General features: G+C 36.0%; 1 protein-coding gene across 6 annotated transcripts in view; it reads right to left on the reverse strand.

The window, feature by feature from the left end:
• The window catches only part of LOC129362301 (adenylate cyclase type 1-like), a 41,534-nt gene that overhangs the window by 13,282 nt on the left and 6,647 nt on the right, over window positions 1–21,605 (reverse strand). For all 6 annotated transcript variants that reach the window (XR_008606209.1, XR_008606206.1, XR_008606207.1 and 3 more), the window contains exons 4-6: window positions 14,012–14,123; window positions 1,569–1,696; window positions 376–534 (exon numbers count right to left, since the gene is read on the reverse strand). Coding sequence is in view for 1 of the 6 variants with exons in the window: in XM_055033757.1 (XP_054889732.1) it covers window positions 376–534; window positions 1,569–1,696; window positions 14,012–14,123 (399 nt within the window). In the remaining 5 variants the exon portion in view is untranslated. The remainder of the gene's footprint in view (window positions 1–375; window positions 535–1,568; window positions 1,697–14,011; window positions 14,124–21,605) is intronic.

Consider the following 21,605-nt stretch of genomic DNA (forward strand, 5'->3'; position numbering starts at 1 on the left):
TGGGAGTGTTACTGTTTTCCTCTTCATACAATAAATTCTGCAGAGTTAAATTAACTCGATGTCGAGTTTACTTGGTCCTTGTCAGAATTGGCATTAATTTAACTCTTACAGAGTTATTTCAACAATAGTTTAAGTAGTTATAACTATTTCAAGTGTTAAAATTACTCAATTTCTTGTTGAAATAATAGTTAAATTAACACCAGTTCTGATAAGGACCAAATAGGCTCGGCGTAGCATATATTCACTAAATGCTGTTTTCTGCATCAAAGTAAAACAAAGCAATGCCACTAACTTAGCAATTCAGACTCTGACTAAAATTTTTAAGGCCTCGACATATAAACACTTGTCAATATTTTTATTTATAGTTGTACTAACCCTGGTAGTCCTCCAGCTTCCATCACATTGGCCAGCGTCACATCATTTGACCAGACGTCATACTGCCATTTCCTTAGCCCAAGCACTCCGCACAGCACTCGGCCAGTGTGCAGACCCACACGCATGTTAAGGTTGACTTCTGTTGCCTCTGCAACTGACCTGCAGGACCATGCATAAAATGATTTGGGTGAAAATGATATGGAAGAGTATATATGGTAGTGTAAATATAAAGTATATATAGGAACTACATACAGTAAAAGTACAAGACAATGAAGTTTTAAAAAGTTTTAATGATGTATTGCGCTGTTTCACAACTGCTTTGTTTGGAAAATGGAAATGGAAGAGCTAGACCCTTCTCCATAATTTAAAACTTGAACAAACACATAGTAATTATTTGAAAACAACACTTTTGTCGTCATCTTTTATCCATGAGACAGCTTGAAAATAGGTCTATTCATCATATCTGATGTCTCTTATGATGAAAAATAAATGGCCGGTAAGTGATGATTCCTTTGATAAGTAGGCTACGTGAAACAGCTACTTTTCTTTCTTTTTTCCAAAATATATTGTAAGTTCTTGCGTAAAGATGCATCTGCAGACCCACAAGGCAGTCTTCTAGCTCATTATTGCAGGATGTGTATATTAATATTTGAGCTATGTATTCAACAATTGCTGTTTTAATTAATAGTCTCCATCTTGCACAAGAAATTTTATGAGCACATGCTTCACCATTTAAAAGCAATGTATAAAATCTTCACTTACTATAAAGTGAGCACAACCTAACAGTGATCAATGTTATATAAAAATATACTACCACCACTCAAAGAGGCTAAAGAAAATAACTATCATTATTTGGTCACAGAAACCAAATGGAAATCTCAAACATAACATACCTTAGACATATTTTTCCAGTTGGTGGAAAAATATGTCTAAATGTTTCTAGCAGATTGTGAATACGGCACATTTAACTTTGTCTCAATGTTTATCGTTCATTTGGGCCCTAATATCTCCCAAACTAGTTGATGACAAAAGTAGCATTGTGTATGGCCTTCCCCTAAAAAGGTGTTTCCCTTAAGAATAACAGCAATTCAGAGTTTGAAATGTACATTCAACAATAAAACACAGCTTATATTGTTCTTCCCATTCCTAGTGCTTAAACAGATTAAATGAGACAGTATCTAAGAAAAACTCACGTTATAGTGTCGATCATGTCCAAACCCATTTCAACACAGCAGTGAGCATGGTCAGTCTTGGGTTGAGTCAGCCCTGACACACAGTAGTAACAATCCCCCAGTATCTTAATCCTGCGACAGTGGTTCTCCTATTAATTAAAAAGAGAGATTGAACAAGTTGACAAGTTGTTATCCGATAATGAACAAGGTTCAGAGACATATTGGTTTTAGGCATTTCTTTTTGTCAGTCTCAGGTCAACATCCTCTTACCTTAGGAAAGGCACAGCTTGACAGTTACATTGTCAAGCTGATAATAATGAAAGCATTTTGAATGCATATGAATAAAGAATGCATTTTGTAACAGACCAATGCAAAAATATCCCATAGCTGTGAAGCAGAGGGTAAATGAAACATGTTTTTCAAAAGTATTTTGAGAAAACAAATTACTCTAAAATAAATTCCACTGCAAACATGTTCTTTCAGAAGTCACCTTATTATTATGTAGACTTCTCTTGTCATTCTCAATATGAATACAAAAGCTGGGTGAAGGTTAACAAAGGCATGTTAGAGACCATGATTCTGTTTGTCCAAACAGATCAGGAATAAAGTTGTGTAAAAGTTTAAAGCGGAATCAGCCTGAGAACAATACTGCAAACTTTGAAATATTTATTCATTAAAAAAAGTTTGACACAAAGTTTGTAGCCCAACGCATTCTGCTTTGTTTTGTATGAAAGGATCTTCTCTTGGGAGAACTTCCCCATCACTTAAAAATGGTTGAACTGCACAGATTACAGTTTACATATACATCGTTGTTTAGCAGCTTCTCTTGGGCTGACATGTCCATTTCCTAATCTATTACCTAATAAACACTTTTAAACGTTTAAATTGCACTGGCACTAACAGCTCCCACGATGCGATGGATCTGTCTCACTTTAGGGAATAAGGTGAGTCACTCACTCTTTGGAACAATAAGCAGCAGTGTGGAAAGATGGCTTACAAATATAGCCTTTCATTAGAGGATATTAACAACAGACATTCATTTTACCAGGGAGACCAGGTTACCGTGGGCGCCTCCTCATAACCCTTCATTGTTTCCATTAAGGTAATGGGATTGCTGCCCATGCATGTGTAGAGCACAAAGACTCATAATTATGCACACTGGTGGGTACGAGACAGGATGGACACTCTATTTTTAACACGGAAACCATGAGAGTTTCAGTAGAGCTGAAGAGTTAGAGGTTGTTCCATGTCTCAGAAGATGTACCTGCTGTGAAAAGGAGGAAGCATTTATTCTTAGACACTAACCTACAAAACCTGAATGTACATCATGGAAAATTCTCTGGCTGCCCATGTTGTAAGACAAATAATTACTGCTAAATTCAAGTTAAGTTCTTGCAAAGAATGACATTCTAAATTAGCTGAAGACATATAAAGACTGATCTTCAAAGACCAGTCTTTGGTAGATGATAAAATCAATCCATTTTGTTCTCATCCTCATGTTGGCCATTGTCACATTGTCACAACCCCTCTGGTGAACGATTTTGCCACAATCTGCATGTGAAACAATAGTGATTGGTCCGAACTTTGTGGGTGTGTCGGTTCATGTGGAAAAACGGGTACTATCTGGTTGCACAGAGAGAGGCAATGGAGCAAAGCTATCCAGAGATAGCAGCTGATCCCTGGTGTAAACAACAGGAGCTTGGCCATTATGTCCAAACAAAACAGCATAAAACAAGAAAAATAACAATGCAGTCCAGAGGAAATTCTGCTCCACTGTGAACAAAAGAGTAGGGTTCACAATACAACATAACAAATGTAAAAATAGACTAAAAACATAAGGAAAACTCAGGAATTAGCTGAGAGCAACTGAAACAGGCTGCGAGCTTGTGTGGCCATGGGGTGAAGAAGCTAACAGCTGAAATTCAATTTTCATCTCAACTTTTGTTAAAACTTTAATATCACAACAGTTTGAGACCACACAAAGCAACAGAGCATACAATTTCTTTGTTGCATTTGTTTTCTTATCTTGTTTTTAATTTGTACATGTTTTCAACTTGTCCTTTACCTCTTTTTAGATAATTAGGGCTTTCTTTGAAAGTGTTTTATAAAAGTTATTACTATTAAAATCAAGATTGTTATCATTATTGCTCTGTTTATATACAGAGCTTTATTTTAAATTAGCTTCTGCCATATGGTTACCTATCTATTCTTATTGAACCAACTGCAAGAATCTAGTGACGAAACAATTTGATAATTTTAATTAATATTTTTTTCTTTTTAAATATTTTAGCTCTTTAACAACAAATTTCAAGTATGCTTGTGTTTTTGTTGTTATTAGAGAGCAGGCTTTCTCCCCTTGGGGTAACTTGGGGTTGGGGTTGTGCAGAAACAGATGGTGTGTTGGTGAAGCATGGCGACGCTACAGGAAGCAGGGAAAGCCCTTGTACTTAAAGAGTCTCCTACACTGTACTTTTCCTTTTGCTAATCTACTGTGTGAGGCTTTAGAAGCTGATTCAGACTCAAGCAGGATTACCACCATCATGTGACTGCAGCACTGTGAGCAGTCTGGGTGGTCATAGACATAAGCAGATAGAAAAAAAAGCTTTAGAGTGTAACCCTTACTCACAGTTTCATTTGAAAAGTAAAATCTAAAAAGCATCCTGTATGTTAGAATTATCTTTCATGAATTGGTGCTACCATAATAATATTTTGGGAAACAATGTGGAGAACATTTGACATGAGGCAGTTATCATTCATTTGGACATTATATTTTGGTGAATATCTTTTAAAGGTTGATTCAGACCAGCAAGTCCCTGTCTTTGTTTTTCCACAGTCCTGCTTGAGTCATTCATTAGAGCAACGTTACCAACTTTCAACAATATGAATAATTGTTTATAGTTAGTTTTTCACCTTTATCTTTAATGATGTTTAAACAATGTTAGGTTGTTTTACTTTTTTCTGTCTTTTCAACAAAATTTTAATCTTGCCTCACTGTTAAGAAGGTGGGTGAAGTCTGGCAACCAGAGCAGATATCCTGACTAACATTTGGATATTATTCTGCAATCTAACTAGAATACAGAATAACAATCTAGTTAGTATCAGATTGTTATCCTTGTGTTGCCCTACTCAAGGTACAGTATATACTCATATTGCTCCACAGGAGCAGAACGGCAAACAATGGTATAAGAACTTGGAATTATGCTTAATGGTAAATTGCCTTTACTTATATAGCGCTTAATCTAGGCTGGAGGACCTCAAAGCGCTCCCCACTACATTCAGTCATTCATGCACACATTCACACCACTGATGGTAGCAAGCTACACCGTAGCCACCAGAAAGGCTGACATACAATCGGTGCCACCAGAGCCTCTGACCACCAGCAGGTGATGCAGGAGAAGTGTCTTGTCCAAGAACACAACAACTGAGGCTGTTCAATCCGGCAAATGCATGTATGTATCAACTAGTAATAGACATTGCTGTTATTGCCATAGCAATACTGGGACTAACTGTTTTTTTTTTTCCTATTGTAGATAACAGAAATTTGGTAGCGTTGCACATTTTTGTTTTCGTGGCGATGCTGTGAATCAGCGATAAATATTTAAGGTTATCCAAGGTTATAGACTCTCATACTGGCCCATGTCTTGTGCACACATAAAAATAGAAAGGGACAAACAAGGCAAATACCAAGGCATTAATGCAGGGAGGAAGAACATTCAATAAATGATAATGAAGAAAAATATGAGCCAGCTGAGGATAGCAGTTCATTTCCTCTAAGTTCCCAAAGGGAAGAGTGGAACACATTGTGCTTTGCTTTTGATACAGCAGCACAGATGACTGCTGTGCTGATAGTGCTGAAGGTAAGGGTTTCCTCTGCAACAACTTGAAAGAAATGCTTGCTATCGGTCTGCAAATTTATGCAGTGTTTAATGACAGCAAGATACACGGCTATTTCAAATAAATAATTGCATTTCCTTTTTTTTAAGCAATTTGGCTACTTGCATTTTTTAACTCAAACCGGCTTCTTTCTTGTGTTTCATGTTAACATTATTTAATAATTCATAGAAAGTTTTTTGGTTTTGCAATAATGAAAGTTAGGGATGTAGAGTATTAAGGATTTGTAACAGAAGACAGATACATTTTCTTATAATCTTCCTCCATCTCCAGTAAAAATTGCTCTTCACCGGTTTTCACCAGCTATTTTATAGCAAATGAAAAATCTATCAACACTTCCTTCTCTCACTCCACTGTAGCGGGTTGGAGCGAGTGGGTGAGCTATGTGAAGGAAACCTTGATGTATTAACAGATATGGCAAATAACAAATTCTTAGTGTGCCAAAACTGCTTCATTTCTAAGGATGGCATTGGCTTTTTGGACAGCTGATATGATTCATTAAAAAAAGAAGCAAAAAAACACAGTTTTCTTGGACTGACGTATAGAAAATGGTGGTATATTTTTGAGAAGTTGGTAATATATTCGTGGACACTATTTATTTTTATTTTTTTTCATATGAATTTGCCAATAATAATTCAGTTTGGAAGAAAAAGTTGTTTTGCAAATGAATTGGGACGCTGGACAAAAATATATTTCACAACAGATTGAGATTGCAAATCATTTGAGCAATAGGAAAAGATTAAAGGATGAGGGAAGGGAATAATTTTACTTTCTTTTTATTTACTTTATGTAGAAATAAAACCAGAACTATACATACACAGTGTAAAAAGACAGTCTTTGTTCTTACTGTCTGAAATTCAATCAGTCCAAATGTTTTCTCCACCTCTTTTTACATCAGTGGGGATTTCCAAAATAACCCAAATATCAGGATAACAAGAAAATGGAGGGCCTCCATAAGTCTCATTTGTGCTTCGGCACAATTGCATAAAACCAAAGGTGCTAAAACGCTATCCTTAAAAAGTAAAAAAAAAAAAAAAAAAGAATGAAAGAAAACAAACGATAATATCCTGTCATTATGCTGTTCAAGATGGAGATGGGTTCCATATCTATAAGTCAAGTGTGTTTTAGTGCAAAATATGCTTGTCAACATGCAGGACAAAGCAAAATATCTTGTAAATATACTGGCTGAATGTCATTTTGCACAGTGAAACAAGTGTACCAATTCATAAAGGTAATCCCAAATTACCGAAAACAGAATCATCTTGATTTAATCCCAGGCATTAAAGGGGGAAAAAAGTTCTGTAAGATATGTCTAAACATATCATTAGACATATGTTTTTGATGCCTTCAAAAGCATTTTTTTCAGAGAAATTATGACAGGACAGACCTTGCATCTGTGTTTCATCAGCTCTGTCCTCTGATAATGTTTAGTGAGGATCTGTGCTTCAAGGAACCAGTCTCTGTTTTGAAAGAAAGATGTGCTCCTTTCTCTTGGTTAAGTATGATTTTGTACCTTAACAGCAGGTCCACCTTTGTTCTTTTATTTTACTTTTCTTTTTGATCCATCTGATCTTTTTTCATCCAACAGCTTTTCTCACTCATTGTAAGTCAGTCCAGTTCCCAGTAAGATGTTTTGTTAACCTGCTTTGAGTGTTGTTTTATTTTCCTGAAATGTTCTCAAACCAAATACCGAATTCATCCTGATTTTCACAAAATATAAATGTATATTTTTAAAGATTTTATATCTGAATAATTTTAACAAAAATGTTTTATATTTAAAATGATAAATTAGTATTAATATGTTATCATTATTTACTTAATAATTTACTTTAATTTTTTCACTTTGTTCATGTTAAGAGACACAATTGTGATTTATGAACAAACAGCATCATGAAGACCATGGAGTGTCATTTGGTGGGGATAACATTGTGGATAAGTTTAGAGCAGTATAAAACAATCAGTCAATGAGTTTAATCTATCAGTTGAAAATGTAAAGAGTATGGCACAAAACCAACAGCAGCCTGGAGAAACATGGCATCTGATAATGATGCAAGTGAACAAAGGAATATTTATGAACTACTGAAGAATTTGATGAATGCTATGTAGGCGATGAAACACACATGAGGAAGAGAGTAAGCTGAAGCACTGAAGGAAGAAACTAAAACTAGTAAATGTGAAACATACAAAACACAGAAATAGACTGAAACATATAATGCTCAATGACCAAAATTACAACTTGTGTCATGGGTTGAATTACAAGAGGCTGATGGGAACTGTAGCTGCTGTAGAGTTCAGGTGGGAGAATCTCTTGAAAGAAGGATTATTACTTGTGTGCTCTACAGATCTAGCTTGCCTGGAGGAGTAGCAGGAGTTGTAGTTTTCAGTTTGCCATAAGCCGCATAAACATATATATGCACAAAGCATGTATCCTTTCCTCCCACTTCACAATTAATGGCTGCTTTATGTTGTTCCATCACATAAAATACAAATGATACATTGACCTTTATGGCTGAAACTTTATGACAATCAAGGAGTATGAATACAGTTAGCTTTGTCTATATGTCCAAGGAAATATTTAATTGAACAGTTTATTCGTAAAATATACAACCTTTCGACCAATAGGTACGCATATCGTATGATGTGTTCAAAACTAAAGTCCAAGCTTGTATTCCATACATCAAATGAGATTCTGGCACAGGCTGCTTCCTATTTAGGAAGGTCGAGGAAAACCTTTGATCGAAACTGTTAAATGATCCTTTTGTCACTTGAGAGTGACTGGTTCTTTTAATCGTATTTTCACATAGATAGAAATAAAATCTGAATTTTGACCAAAATTCAGTGGCACTAATCCACTGCCTTTGTGTTAGCACCAACCTGACCATGACTTAATTAATCCCTTCAAGGATGTTTATAATGTTTTCCTTTTTTGTTATTATTGTTTCATATAATTTCTTTTAAACACATAAATTATTTTTGTATTTTTTTTATGTGAATTTTACTTTGTGCGCCTGCTATTTTGAGCATCATTTTAAAGACGCAACTTCAACTAAAATGTTTCATAATTTTTGTTTGTTGGAAAATACTCCTTCTTTTGGCAGAAATGAACAATAAGGTTAACTCTCAGTGGTGTCAAGCATTTCTTTTTAATTGTAAGCTCATTATACAAAATTAATTTGGGAAATCAATTAAATGGTATGCTACCCGAGAATGTTACATTCGTGTGTCTGTGGAAAAGCTGGTTCAGGCCATATTGGGCTAAATTTGCTTTGTGTGACAAACAATATTAGTTCAGGGTGCCTCACGCTACAGTTATTGCAACACAAGCCATTGTCAGGGTGCTTCTTCTTCGAGGCATTTATCCTACTTACTCTGCTGTCAAGGATCCAAACTGGCTTATTTGTTTTCGGTTTTGCTTCAGACTACAGTTTTAAGTACACAGACGTCTGAGGGGAAACAGCAGGATTGGTGAATGATCCTTGCATCTGCTCATGAGACAAACAAGACAGAAATATTTGGCTGTGCTTAAGTCCAGGTTTTGTTTTTTGGAAGGCAACTGTCACCATGTGGACAGTTAATACTTCCTGTCCTTATATTAATGGCAATGAAACTATATGAAGTTTTGTCTGTATAATTCCTCCATTATCTTAGCAGACTTACAATGTTTTCATATAAAGATACTTGCCTCTATGTTGTTTTTAATGAATAAAATCATTACCAAATCATGTTTTTTGTTCTGATAGTTTTACTTCAAATAATTCTTCCAAATGATAATACATACTTCACTAGTGTTTCGTCAAAGTAAGAGAGAAAGCGTTTTTTTCAAAGTTTTTATATTTGAAGTAAAACCAGATTTTACTTAAGGTCCTGCAGAAGTATCTAAAGTGCAGCATGCTTATTGGGAAATATTCTGTGAGCTTTCACAGTCATATATGAGGGAACTAAAACAAATCTCTCACTTGCGAAGAAAGTGAGAGACAGTAGATAAATCCATCATTGAGCCATTCTAAAAATGGAAACATGAAAAGCAAATAGAGTGCAGAGAACCACAGGGCTTAAAAGACACAGTTGAAGGAAGTAGGCTGCTGCATGTCAATCAAAAAGCTGAGAAACAAGGAGCGGAGGAGTCTGAAAGCTGTGATGCAGGGAGGTGTTGCAAGAGGAGAGAAAAGAGGGACAAGAATAAAAAGCTTTGTGAAACTCCGCCAGGGAAATAGCAGTGGTAAACTGTGTGCACGAACACACCAAGGCTCATCTAGTACAGAGCTATTAATGTTACATAGCGCACTGGACAGACTGTTTGAAACACAACCAGCTCAAAGTGTTTATAGAGAGAAGGGTGGTCCCATGAAAAATAACTGGTGTGAAAAATTACATTTATGCCTTTAAAATAAAATAAAAAAATCACATCAACATATGATTAAAAGAGTGGATTTCTACATAAATGATCACTTCAAAAATATTCAACAAAGGTTTATTTTTTGTTGTTTTATGGTACTACAGCAGTTTTATGGTACTACAGCAGTCACAGCTTTGCTTGTCTTGCTATGTACAAAAGGCCGGAGTGTCTCAAAACATTCTGTAGCTGAACCCAAATATGAATGAATGAAGCACATTCGATTCAATATTGAGTTCTGTTGTGCATATGAACTGTGTTTCTCTTGTGTGATTCTCCTCCATATAATGTTCCTCTTAATAATAAGAATATCATTGAACTTTTAATATATTCATTAATTCGGCAGACAATGTGAAACATTTATATTACATGGATTCATTGAACACAGAGTGATGTAATTCAAGCATTGTTATTCTTAATTTTCATGATCCTACAGTTAATAAAAAGTCAAAACTCAGTTTCACAAATATTACATGAGACCATTTAATAAAGCAATTTAATAGAAAAATGTCACCCTGTTGCAAACCACCTGTGCATGTCAGGTTTCACTTTCTGTATTCAAGTCTGAAAATAAATGTACTTTTCTAAAATATTGTTGTTTGCCTGAAAATGATACTTTGGGATGAAAAGCATATCTATTACAGTGTGTTTTACAGTTAGAGTTAGTTACTTTTGCAAGCTTGTAAAAGAGTGAACAAGCTTGAGGATCTTCTCCATCAGAAAATAAAGCAATGTCTGAAAAGGCCAACATTCTGCATGAATCAGTTCTAACAAAGCAACTGCACAGTGAAGTATGTGATTAAGTAACATTATGGTATAATTCAATGTATCCCAAAAACAAAGAAAAATGTAGATGTGGTAATTCTTGTTAAAACAGCTGGAGTTAGGTTTTGTAGCTTTCAAGTGAAAGATAACTACATTCTGTACTATAAGACCACTTGCTTCTTCTGGCTGCAATTTTGAGGTCAGATTTATTTACACAGAATGTATTGTAGATGCATATGCATTTTTAAGCATAATGCTTTAAAAATATGTTTCAAACACAGAAACACAGCTGTTTCTGAGGTTGGCTTGCTTGCTACACTGTATCAGTGTACCTAATTGATTTCAAAAGTATTTATGCAAGAGGACAAAAAGTCAAGTGTGAGGAGATCAAAGTAACAACATGTTTTGTTGAGTAGCAACAAGAGTACAAAACAGTATAAGAGCTCTGGTGCAAACATCTGCACTGCCACACTGAGATGAGCTTTTCTTTATAGAAATGTGGTAACCAGACATAAACAAGAATGTTGCATATCACAACAGAGTCTGGACTGTATCTGTACCAATGAGCGCCTTCTCACTTAAACTTTGTCACTAACACAGAAAATGCCTTTCAGAGAGCCTGTTAAGGAAACTAAATAGCATCGTACAAGAGAGGTCATGAGAAACGTTGTGAGTTTAAAGCATTAAGTTTTAAAACAGTTGTGCAAGCACAGAGCAATAGTCTGTCTTTCAACCTAAAATAAGGTGCAACACAACCAATCTAAACCGAAATAAGGTGACGAGTCAGGCGAGGAGAAACATGATTAGAGAAGCATGTATGAAGACCATGATAACTCTCAGGGAGCTGTAGAGATGCAAAGCTCAGGTGGGAGAATCTGTTTTTAAACTATTTTCTATGTACTCCATAAATTTGGCCTTGATGTAAAAGCAGCAAAATCCAAACCCAGAATAGAAAGGAATTTACAAGAGGCATTTCAGTACCACAAGCCATGTTGGAAACTCAGTAATAAAGGGAGAAGATTATTTGGTTAGATTAGATTTGTAATACGCAATGATGGACAGACAACTAAAACTGACGGGGGGTACTTCTCTTTAATTTAAACTAGTCAGAGAGGATGGAAATATGGGTGACAGCAAATACATGACAATCCTAAAAGATTAACTGTTAGAGGCTGTAAAAGACTTGAGATCACGACAGAGATTTAGATCAAAGTATATTTACTTCTTAGAGAGGGGCAGTCAAATCCCACTTTGAAACTCACAAGCACTTTGGTACTGAAAAGCTTCTTAACCCTCTCCAGGCAGGTGTTGCAGATTTGAAACAACTTAGCCTGTCTTTTCAAGTAATTTGAGCCTGAGAGGGTTAAAACAAGTGAGAAACATGGAAATGTTTCTTGGATTGAAGGAGAAATTTACGCGTGGTGCATTCAGTCCTAATTAGTTAAGAGCTGGCAGAGACAACATCAGAGCCTGAAGAGGTGTCAGTAATGAACCTGTACACTCTTGTGGCAGGAAAACGTGTCTAAATACAAGCTAATGAAGCTTTGTGTGTCACTTTTCTGACATGCGATGTGAATTTGGAAGGAAATAGAATTATTTGTTAAGACAGCAATGTTTGTATTTTCTCCCTGTGTCAGGAAGGTAAAAAAAGGTGTTAAGTCTTTCTGAATCAAATATATATATATATATATATATATATATATATATATATATATATATATATATATATATATATATATATATATATATATATATATATATTTATCAAGCTATGATGTGGAGATTATGTCAATTTTGGGAAAAGGGAAGTAAGACATTTACTGACCATCGTTGTTTATAGGGGGAGTGATGCTGAGGTTGGACTCAGGGCAAGCATTCAGATAATGCCTAGCTTAGATTCATTCATGTTAAAACATTTAGAGAGAGAGGAGAAGAGCAGACTTGGTCTGCTACATCACCAGCACTACAGGAGAACACTGTGTTCCTGGCCAGCTTCCCATGCAGCTTGACAAGTCCAAAGAGTGGACAGGTGGTGTGGGGATGGTGCTGGAATAGTACCATGAGATGATGCCCAGTGGCCATGTGGCATCGCCCGCTCTTCGTATGGGACGAAAAAGAGTTTGCATGCCCAAAGTGACCACGGCTATGAGTCACTGGCATTGCCACTTCCTGCCAAAGTGGATAAGAATGACTGTGGCTTTGGGTCAGGGCAAGTTTAATAGCTGGGGACAAGCCTTTCAGGGCACTATAACGCTATAAGCTAGCTGCCAAGTCCTGGATACAGCCAGCTATTCAACTGTGCAACTAGTCGTATCAAAACAGCTTAAAAATCTAAATCTAAAGATGCAACTGCCTTGTTTTAGTTTTAAAAATGAAAGCATAAAAAATTACTCTAAAGCTAAAAAACTGCAGCAGGAAGAATCCAAAATAGAGGTAAATCAAATTGTCTTTAAGGACCCCAAAGAGTCAGCAAATAGCTACAACCCTGAAACAACTTATTCACAATGTATTACAAAAATAATGACAGTAATAACTGACCATCAAACTCCTGTCTTTCTTTAACTTGTCCTAAATTTGTACCTATGAACAAGCAAGTTAAAAATAGAAGCTCCCAACAGGGCCAAAGAAAACCCTTCTGTAAAAGCAAAAAAAAAAAAAAAAAGGTTTGCTGCAATCCTGCAGATTAATGGATTTGACAAGGCCATGTGAACTGCAGGTTATGAAATCACATGGAGGCTATCTCAGCCAAATCCACATCTCAAAAACCAAAAATTCTAATTATGAATGTCTCTGTGCTATTCTATTAAATGGGCTACAGTGGAAAACAAATTAATATGAGCAGCATAATTTTTTTGTTTTAAAAATGAAATGGTCAGATAGGTTGTCAACCCTTACCCATAACCCACAAAGCAAAATATTAACAGATGGATTGCTAAAATCTTTTCCTCGTTCATAACAAGAGCAACTAGAGATGAGTATAACTCAATCTCCCCTGCTATCCGCTCTATTCAGTTCATTCACACAACAAGAGAGGAGGCGAGCTTTACCCACGGGTAAATCTGGCTGAGATTAAAGAGGTCTGTCAACTCTTCCTCAAATGAAGCACTGGATAATCATATTAGGCATCATATGGGCTTCCAATATTCACTGTGACATCATGCTAAGCTACAGGAGCGTGCCAATAGCCTGTGGCCAAAGAGATCCACAAGCTCACATTTATGCACACACACACGCACACACACACACACACACACACACACACACACACACACACACACACACACACACACACACATCCAGTCATTGCTGTGTCAGAATTTGGACAAAGCCCTCTTTGCACAAGGAGTGTTGCTTTGAATGCCAACAGTGACTATAATTGAGGGAATATGGCTTCAAGGAAGGGAGACAGACTCACCGTGGCAAGCTCATCAAACTTTCCAAACAGCTCATTTAGCAGCTTAACCAGTTCCTGAGCTGTGCACTGAGAGGCCAGGCTGGTGAAACCAACTATGTCTGCAAAAAGAATGCTGCAACAGAGGAAGAGAGGGACAAATGAAGTCAATATTGATTATTTATAACAGGATCATACAGTCTTAAATAAACCAATCGCTGTTATTGACAGAAATAACACAATTTTGAAATATGCATGTGGATCAGAAAATAAGACACCAACATCCACACACACGTATAACCTTCGACGAAATGGAAAAGAATGAAAAGAAAGAAGACAGAATCAGTTTCATTCTCCAACTGACAGGCAGCACATGCAGTCAAGCATAGCAAATTAAAAAAAGCAGCAGGAGCATCTCATGGGGATCTGAGACATGGGCTGTTAGGAGCTGCAGCATAGCCATTCTAAGACACCGTGCAACAGTAAGGGGGCTGTCGCTGTTTTCAACGGAACTTTATTTTCAATCTTAGCAGGCTGCATATAAGACTGAGGCTGACTTAGGAAAAGGCTATGTGAAAAAGAAGAATCAAAGTCCACAATCAAATGACAAATGTAGCACAAAGTGATCTTTTGTTCCACTGACAGTATAATTCAAAAAATTGTGCAAATTGAATTTTTTGGGAGTTAATGTTACATAATTTGAGCTTTTATACCCAATGTCAAAGCATTGAAGTCATGGTGACCTGACCTACAACATGCAGGATGTTCTCTCTACAGCATGCCTCCATAATAAAAGTTCCAAGATTTGTTCATTATTTATTGCCACCTTCAAGCAAGCTCTTACAGAGGACAAATCAACCATTCCGCTGCACGGGTTTCTCTTGCTGGCAGAAAATAGATCCTTCTGGATCATCTACACACAGCCCACTGAACAGCACACCAAATGAAAAAGTTAGATGGGAAAAAAACAGTTTTTTCATTTCATATTTTTTCTTTAACAATCCTGTCAGTGAAAAGTCAGACAGGACAAGTTCTATAATAAACACGCTGCCTGTTTTAGAGCTAAACATCTTCCTTCAGCTGTTGTGGATGATGCAGCGTTTCAACCAAGGAATGATGTCCTAAAACTTTAAAAACTATGCTGATGGTATGGCGATGGCATGTTTTGACTTTATAACTCAACACCTGGAACTAGTCAGAAAAGATAAACAGGAAATAGAAAAAATTTTCAATTGCTGTACTGCAATCAAACATTTCTCCTTTTGTCATTTAACATTGATGAGAGCATGTCTGTTTCATATATTTTTTGTTTTATTAACTAGATACAAATATTTTTGGCTTTATGAAAGCATTTTTAAATCCAAAATTTTCAGGGTTATAAATGATGTTGGGCCTTTGACTGAATTATTATTGATTAATCCCAGTATTTTTCCTCAAACAATTTGTAACAGTCTTTTGCTATTCATAAAATTATGATTCTTAGTTTTCTTAAAAGTACACTTAAATCTTCCATCTTCTTCTACTTAACCAAGTATTATCCATTGTCTCCTTTTTAAGCTGAATGTATCATTACGGTCTTTTTTTAAAGTTCATTCAAATCCATTTAATTAATAATGGTATAGTATGTCAGAAAACAAATCCACCTCCCTTCAGATGTTAAATGATGCTCTAAAACTGTCCGCTACAATATGCTGGAGGACACATTTTCCATTGTATCCTCTTAAATTACAAGTTTCATTGAAATAAATGTCAGAGCACCACATAAAAAGTAAAACCCAAGCCGCTCTCGAAATCAAATCATCTTTACGTCTGAGCAAAATCACAAGCTGAAAATTCTGGAACGGTTAAGACATCCAATTTGTTCCTTGACCCAAAAACTGTGCTGTCCTCATTTATTCCTCTTGTTTTGTAACAAGGCAAAGGAGAAAGTTTCTAAAGGATTGGGCCTGAGTACTGTGTGCTAGTTGGTGGTGTGAAGGGGATTAGTCATAAAACTGTCCCAAACAACTTACACGTCTGCAGCTCTTGTACTGATTGCTGACTGTTACCTTCATGTGGGCTTGAGATTTCGCAGCATGACAGAGTGCTGGATCTCTGAGAGAGAGCTGCTAAATGTCACTTTGTTGTCTCACAGATGTCACCATAATGAGGGGCAGTGGATTCAGTGTGTGTTAAATAGTTTATCCAACAACCATCTGTGGCTGTTAAAAATGTAGCGTATTAAATACCATATTTCTGTAAACACTTTGGGCCAACGTCATTGCAATTCTGCAATGAGGTTATGGTGTTGATGTTGTAGAGTTGTGTTAACACCACTGCAATATTTCATGGACATTGGAGGCAGTTCCTCTGGACTGGCAGGCCGGGGAAGTGTTCACACAATGCAGTTTTTTCTCCAGTCTTTTTCTTACTTTCAAATAAAGAAAAGCAACAACTGAGGCAAGTAAGTTATGATGTTCTCAATTCTATTTATTTTATTTTATTTTATTTTTCGTTACCTGAGTTAGTTGTTGATGCAATCTTGGTGTAATTTTTATGAGGCACCCACTTCTTGGAAGCTTTACCAAGAAGTAAAGCTTCCAGGAAGCTTTACATATTGAATATGTATATTCAATATTTTTCTCCATTTGTGGATAATGGCTCTCGCTGTGGTTTGGCAAAGTCCCAAAGGCTTAGAAATTATTTTGCAATCCTTTCCTAATTGATATAAGTCATTGACTTTGTTTTTCAGTTCATCTCTGCTTTCTTTTTCATCATGGCCTCTCTTTGACAACTTTGTATTTTCAGTCCAAATAGGTTGTACTTTAGTGATTCATGGATTCCACAGGTCTGAAAATAATCAAGGCTGGTTACAAGTAGTGGAACAAAAAAACTGCATGGTTAACCCTCTCAGGCTCAAATTACTTGAAAAGACAGGCTAAGTTGTTGCAAATCTGCAACACCTGCCTGGAGAGGGTTAATTAAAGTTAATAATAATTTCACAAAGAGAGTAATTATATTTTACCTCAATTCAAGTTTTTGGGAAAACCTTTTTTGTGATTTAATTAAATCCTAAGTTTAAAATGGCTTCTTTCCATTATTTCAGGTTATTTGTGTCTGATAGATTTTTTTTGATAATCTGAAACATTTAAGAACAAAACACAATCAAAGAAGAAATCTGCAAAAGGGAAAATCTTTTCATGACTAATGAAAACAAAATACATAAAAATATTTATGTATTTTTTGTTGCTGTTGTTTCTTGGTGAGATTTATGTGAAGTAGTCAAAGTAACAGTAGATCCCTGCTGCTAGAAAAAAAAGCCAAGGGTCAGTGATTACAGTTGCAACATAAACACTAATAGATACCAGACAGGAATCAAAGCAGGAAGCACACTTTTAAATAAAAGAGGAAAGGTATAACGTACAGGCCAAGAACTTGAGGCAATTCAAACAAATGTCTTCTCACAGAAAGAAACAATCCGTTTGATGAGATCCTTCTTAGATTCGTAATTCTGAACGAAGTCCAAGCAACTTTGAAATTAGTAGGAAGCTATTTGAGATATAGTCAATTATCAAGTAAAGTAATAAATGATGTGTGGTATGCTTTGAGTTATATAGTCATTGACTCAGAAAGAGATGGAATAATCCAACTTCCTATGCGTCTAATGTTGAGTTTCTTTCTCTCTCCAAACAGAGGCTAACCAACGCATAAAATAAAGTCAGGATTATCACAAAATCTTCTTGTAGTGTGTTTTTATTTTATTTTAGAAGCTCTATATTAAGTATGTGCATTAAGTGTTTACAGAACTAAAATACATCCATCCATTCATTTTCTTACACCCTTGACCCTAGTAGGTTTGGGAGCGGTGCTAGTACGTATCTCCAGCGAATGTTTCAGGCGAGAGGCAGGGTACACCCTGGACACAGAGACAGACAGGACAAACAACCAGGCACACACACACAATCACCTAGGGAGAATTTAGAGAGAAAAATTAACCTGACAGTCATGGTTTTGGACTGTGGGAGGAAGCCAGAGTACCCAGAGAGAACCCATGCATGCACAGGGAGAACATGCAAACTCCATGGAGAAAGACCATAGGACCTTCTTGCTGCAAGGCAACAGTGCTACCTACTGTGCAATGGCACTTTAGTTGCAGCCCCAACTAAAGTACAGTATATATTTACCATACCAAAGCTCAAGTCTAATCTGGATTAAGACTAACCATTTTTTAGTGGTAAAAATAAAATGCAGTGAAAAATAGATTTCTCTGTTCAACATCTGCAACAGTAATCCATTTTAATGTTGCTTAAATATTATAAGACATACTGCTGTTACCAGAAGCTGCCCTGAAATGTCAGAACTTATATATTCCACCCAGAAAATAGTTCTTTTGTAAATTTGTCACATTGTTCATTAAAACAAATGTCTTGCACAGATTATGCACTTTTTGAATGCTTTTTGAATGCACTTTCCTGCTCATCCAGAATAAGACTAAATTTTCAGTCTTATCAGACCCCTGAGTGAGAAATTTAAACTAAAACCCCAAAGGATTTTCTTCCCCAAAGAGTTTTATCTTTTCCCAAGTAAGATTGTTGAAAGAAAAATCATGTTATGTTATGTTCAATATAATTGCTCATAAGCCAGAAGGTTACAAGGTAAAAAATTACAGCCTTTAAAATAAATGAATAATAATTTGTTTTTCATTGCATAATATTTTTTGACACAACAGTAGCATAAAAAAGACTAAACTGTTAGTGGCTAACTGATTAATTAGCTGCAACTAAGGTGTCAATGTTAGTTATAAAATGAGTGCATACATTTTAGTCAAATTTTCCCAAAGAATTGTTAATCAGTTCACAGATAATATGAAATAAGAAAATGTGCAAAAATGCACAAGAGTGATAGATGCAAAAATCTATCACACTTGTGAAGAGATTCTGACAGTTCTAAGTGACTCCAAAAAAAATAAAAAATTAAGACTAAAGAGACCTCACTAAAATTATGGTTAGACTCAATCAGTTGTTGACACTATATGAAAAATAATTCAACAATGACCAAGCAACTGTATTAAAAACAGCTGTCAGAAATAGCTCTATTGACACCAAAATTAAATGTTTGATCTGAAAATTGTAATTGTCCGTTTAGCTCATTAACAGTGCACATCACCAAAAGAAAACCATAGTCATAATAAGACATGGTGGTGGCATGATGTTCTGGTATTACTTTTCTCAGGTGGAACTTTGATTTTTGGCAAGGTGGATGGCACCATGAACATTTCCAAACACTAGTCTATTTAAACTCGATCCTCCAAGTGTCTGATAGAAAAATGAACATGGAGTTGAAATTCATTCTACGGGATCAAAGTGAGTTCAGTCAAAAAATACAGTAAAAGCAACAAAAGAATGACTTGAGAGGAAAAATAACATATTGGAATAGCCTTGTCTGAACTAAATTTGACAGATAATCCCTGGAAGCCATTTGAAGAGGGCTTTGGACATGAGGCATCCTCTGAGTCTAGTGTATCTAGACAACTTTTGCAAGATAGATGGAGCAAATCACTGAGTTGAGATGTCAGAGCTGACAGACTCCTACCAAAGAACACTGGATGTTGGAACTGAGTCACAGTGTGCTTTGAAAAAAACTATACTGCTGTAAAAGTTGGCTCACATTTTTCCTTCTAACAAATGTTAGAAGTTAAACACTTTAGTTTAACTGAAACTAAACTTGTATAGTTTCAGTTAAACTATACAAGACAAAAGTCACATCATTTGTAGAAAATGATATCACAGTATTATGATATTTTAAGAGAGGTGAATAAAATGAGACACTGTATATGTGACTTGCATGTTGTGGTACTGTAGCATTGGAGTGCCAATTGGAATTCTAAAGAAACTCCTGCTACAGACAAGGTGATGACTTTTCCCAGGAGGTTCATAGTTACTCCTGTAAGACAATGCAAGAGTTCATTCAGTACAGCTTCCAGCATAGAACTGCAATGTGTTTACTTGGCTGCTCCGCTTGCATTCTAAGTTTCTTTGCTATAGAAAATGTAAGGCACATAATAAGAACAAGAATCAGATTACATGAACGAATAGTAGGGATTCTAAAATTGTATATGGAGCCAAAATAGTTCAAGATTTAACTGTCAAAAGTTCATCTATATGCATTGTTATGAGTTGAATGATTTACTGCTACACGGTGCCAAACTGGACCTTAATCAACCACAAATTGCAAAGATCATCCTGTGCATTAATCCTGTGGTGATTAGAATGTTACACCTGATATCGTCTGACAAACTGTGCCGCCACCACGACCAAACACACACAGTGACACACACTCAAATTCATTCATCATTTCCTCTCCAGTGGCACTTATTTGAAGAGTTATTTGCCCAATTATGCAAATATCTTCTTTCCCGCTCCAGGAGGCATCACTGTAGCTGCTCTGGCAGATGTGATGTCAATTTAATCACACAGTCAAAGATACGAGCATGGAGCCGGCTTCGGGGTTAGTGCTGGATGGGCCCCTCTGGAGATACAGTGTGGGCAGAGGATGTGCTGACGGCAAGTTAATAAAAGCGCAATATGTTTGCAACAAAATTTGACTATATAACATGCTCTCTTTTTTTTTCTGAGTGGGCTTGTATGATTAACGAACTGCCAGTCAGTGACTCTGATAGTTTATTTTTAATTGGTTTGATTTCATTTCAAAGTAAACCCACTCAGTGCAGTAAACTGTTTTTTTTTTTTGCAAATTTATTTTCAAGAACTATTTTATATAAAACAATGAAGTGAATGCAATGCTATGTTATTGTTTTTTGGGGGGGCCTGGGGGCTTATGCATCTTAGTCACTCAAAACTTGATATGAATGTGGTCATGTATTAATCTGTATCAAGGCTATATTTGGGTGTATTACTTTTGTAAAATGGGCAGGATGAATGGTAGATTTGATGTGAAAGTTACAGTAAGACAAAAAGTGATGAGAACCTTTTAATTTAGATGATTATAAGTAAAGCTAACTGAACAAATGTCTTTACAAGAACAGGCTAGAACTAGTTTGTCTTGTCATTTCATTAGAGTAAATTGATTTGTTAGATGTGACAGACAAAAAGCATAATTGGCTACACTATTTTGGATGGCAACTACTAGTTTTTTGTTTGTTTGTTTGTTTTGTTTTGTTTTTTCAATTGATAAGATGTGTCATGTTTTACTTTTTTATATATATAAATGGAAACATATTTTACCACTTATATTCATGTACAGAAAGCTCTCAAATAGTCTTGTCACAAAAGGAAGAAACATAGAATCTAGTTAGAAATAAAAGACCACCCCAAATCAAGTCCTCCCCTTTGTATGTCACCCCTAAAAGCTGGCTTCAATGGAGTTCCAGGCAAAAAGCAATCAGCTGTTCTCCAACAAAGTCTTTCTGTATTTAACCAGTGTGAGCACCCATGAGCACACGTACACATACCAAGAGAGTTATGCAACAAGAATCTAGTCTCCATTGCATTTAATCCCCTGTAGCAACTTAATCCCAGGGCTAAGCAAATTCTCCTCCTCAAGCCTCCCTGCTGCTACTCTGAGAGCACAGAAGAAAGGAAGGAGGAAGAGCTGAAGATAAGACAAGACAAAACAATGA

The sequence above is a fragment of the Poeciliopsis prolifica genome, unplaced genomic scaffold (assembly GCF_027474105.1).
Source record: "Poeciliopsis prolifica strain line A6 unplaced genomic scaffold, Auburn_PproV2 SCAFFOLD008, whole genome shotgun sequence".
NCBI classification, from domain to species: Eukaryota; Metazoa; Chordata; class Actinopteri; order Cyprinodontiformes; family Poeciliidae; genus Poeciliopsis; species Poeciliopsis prolifica.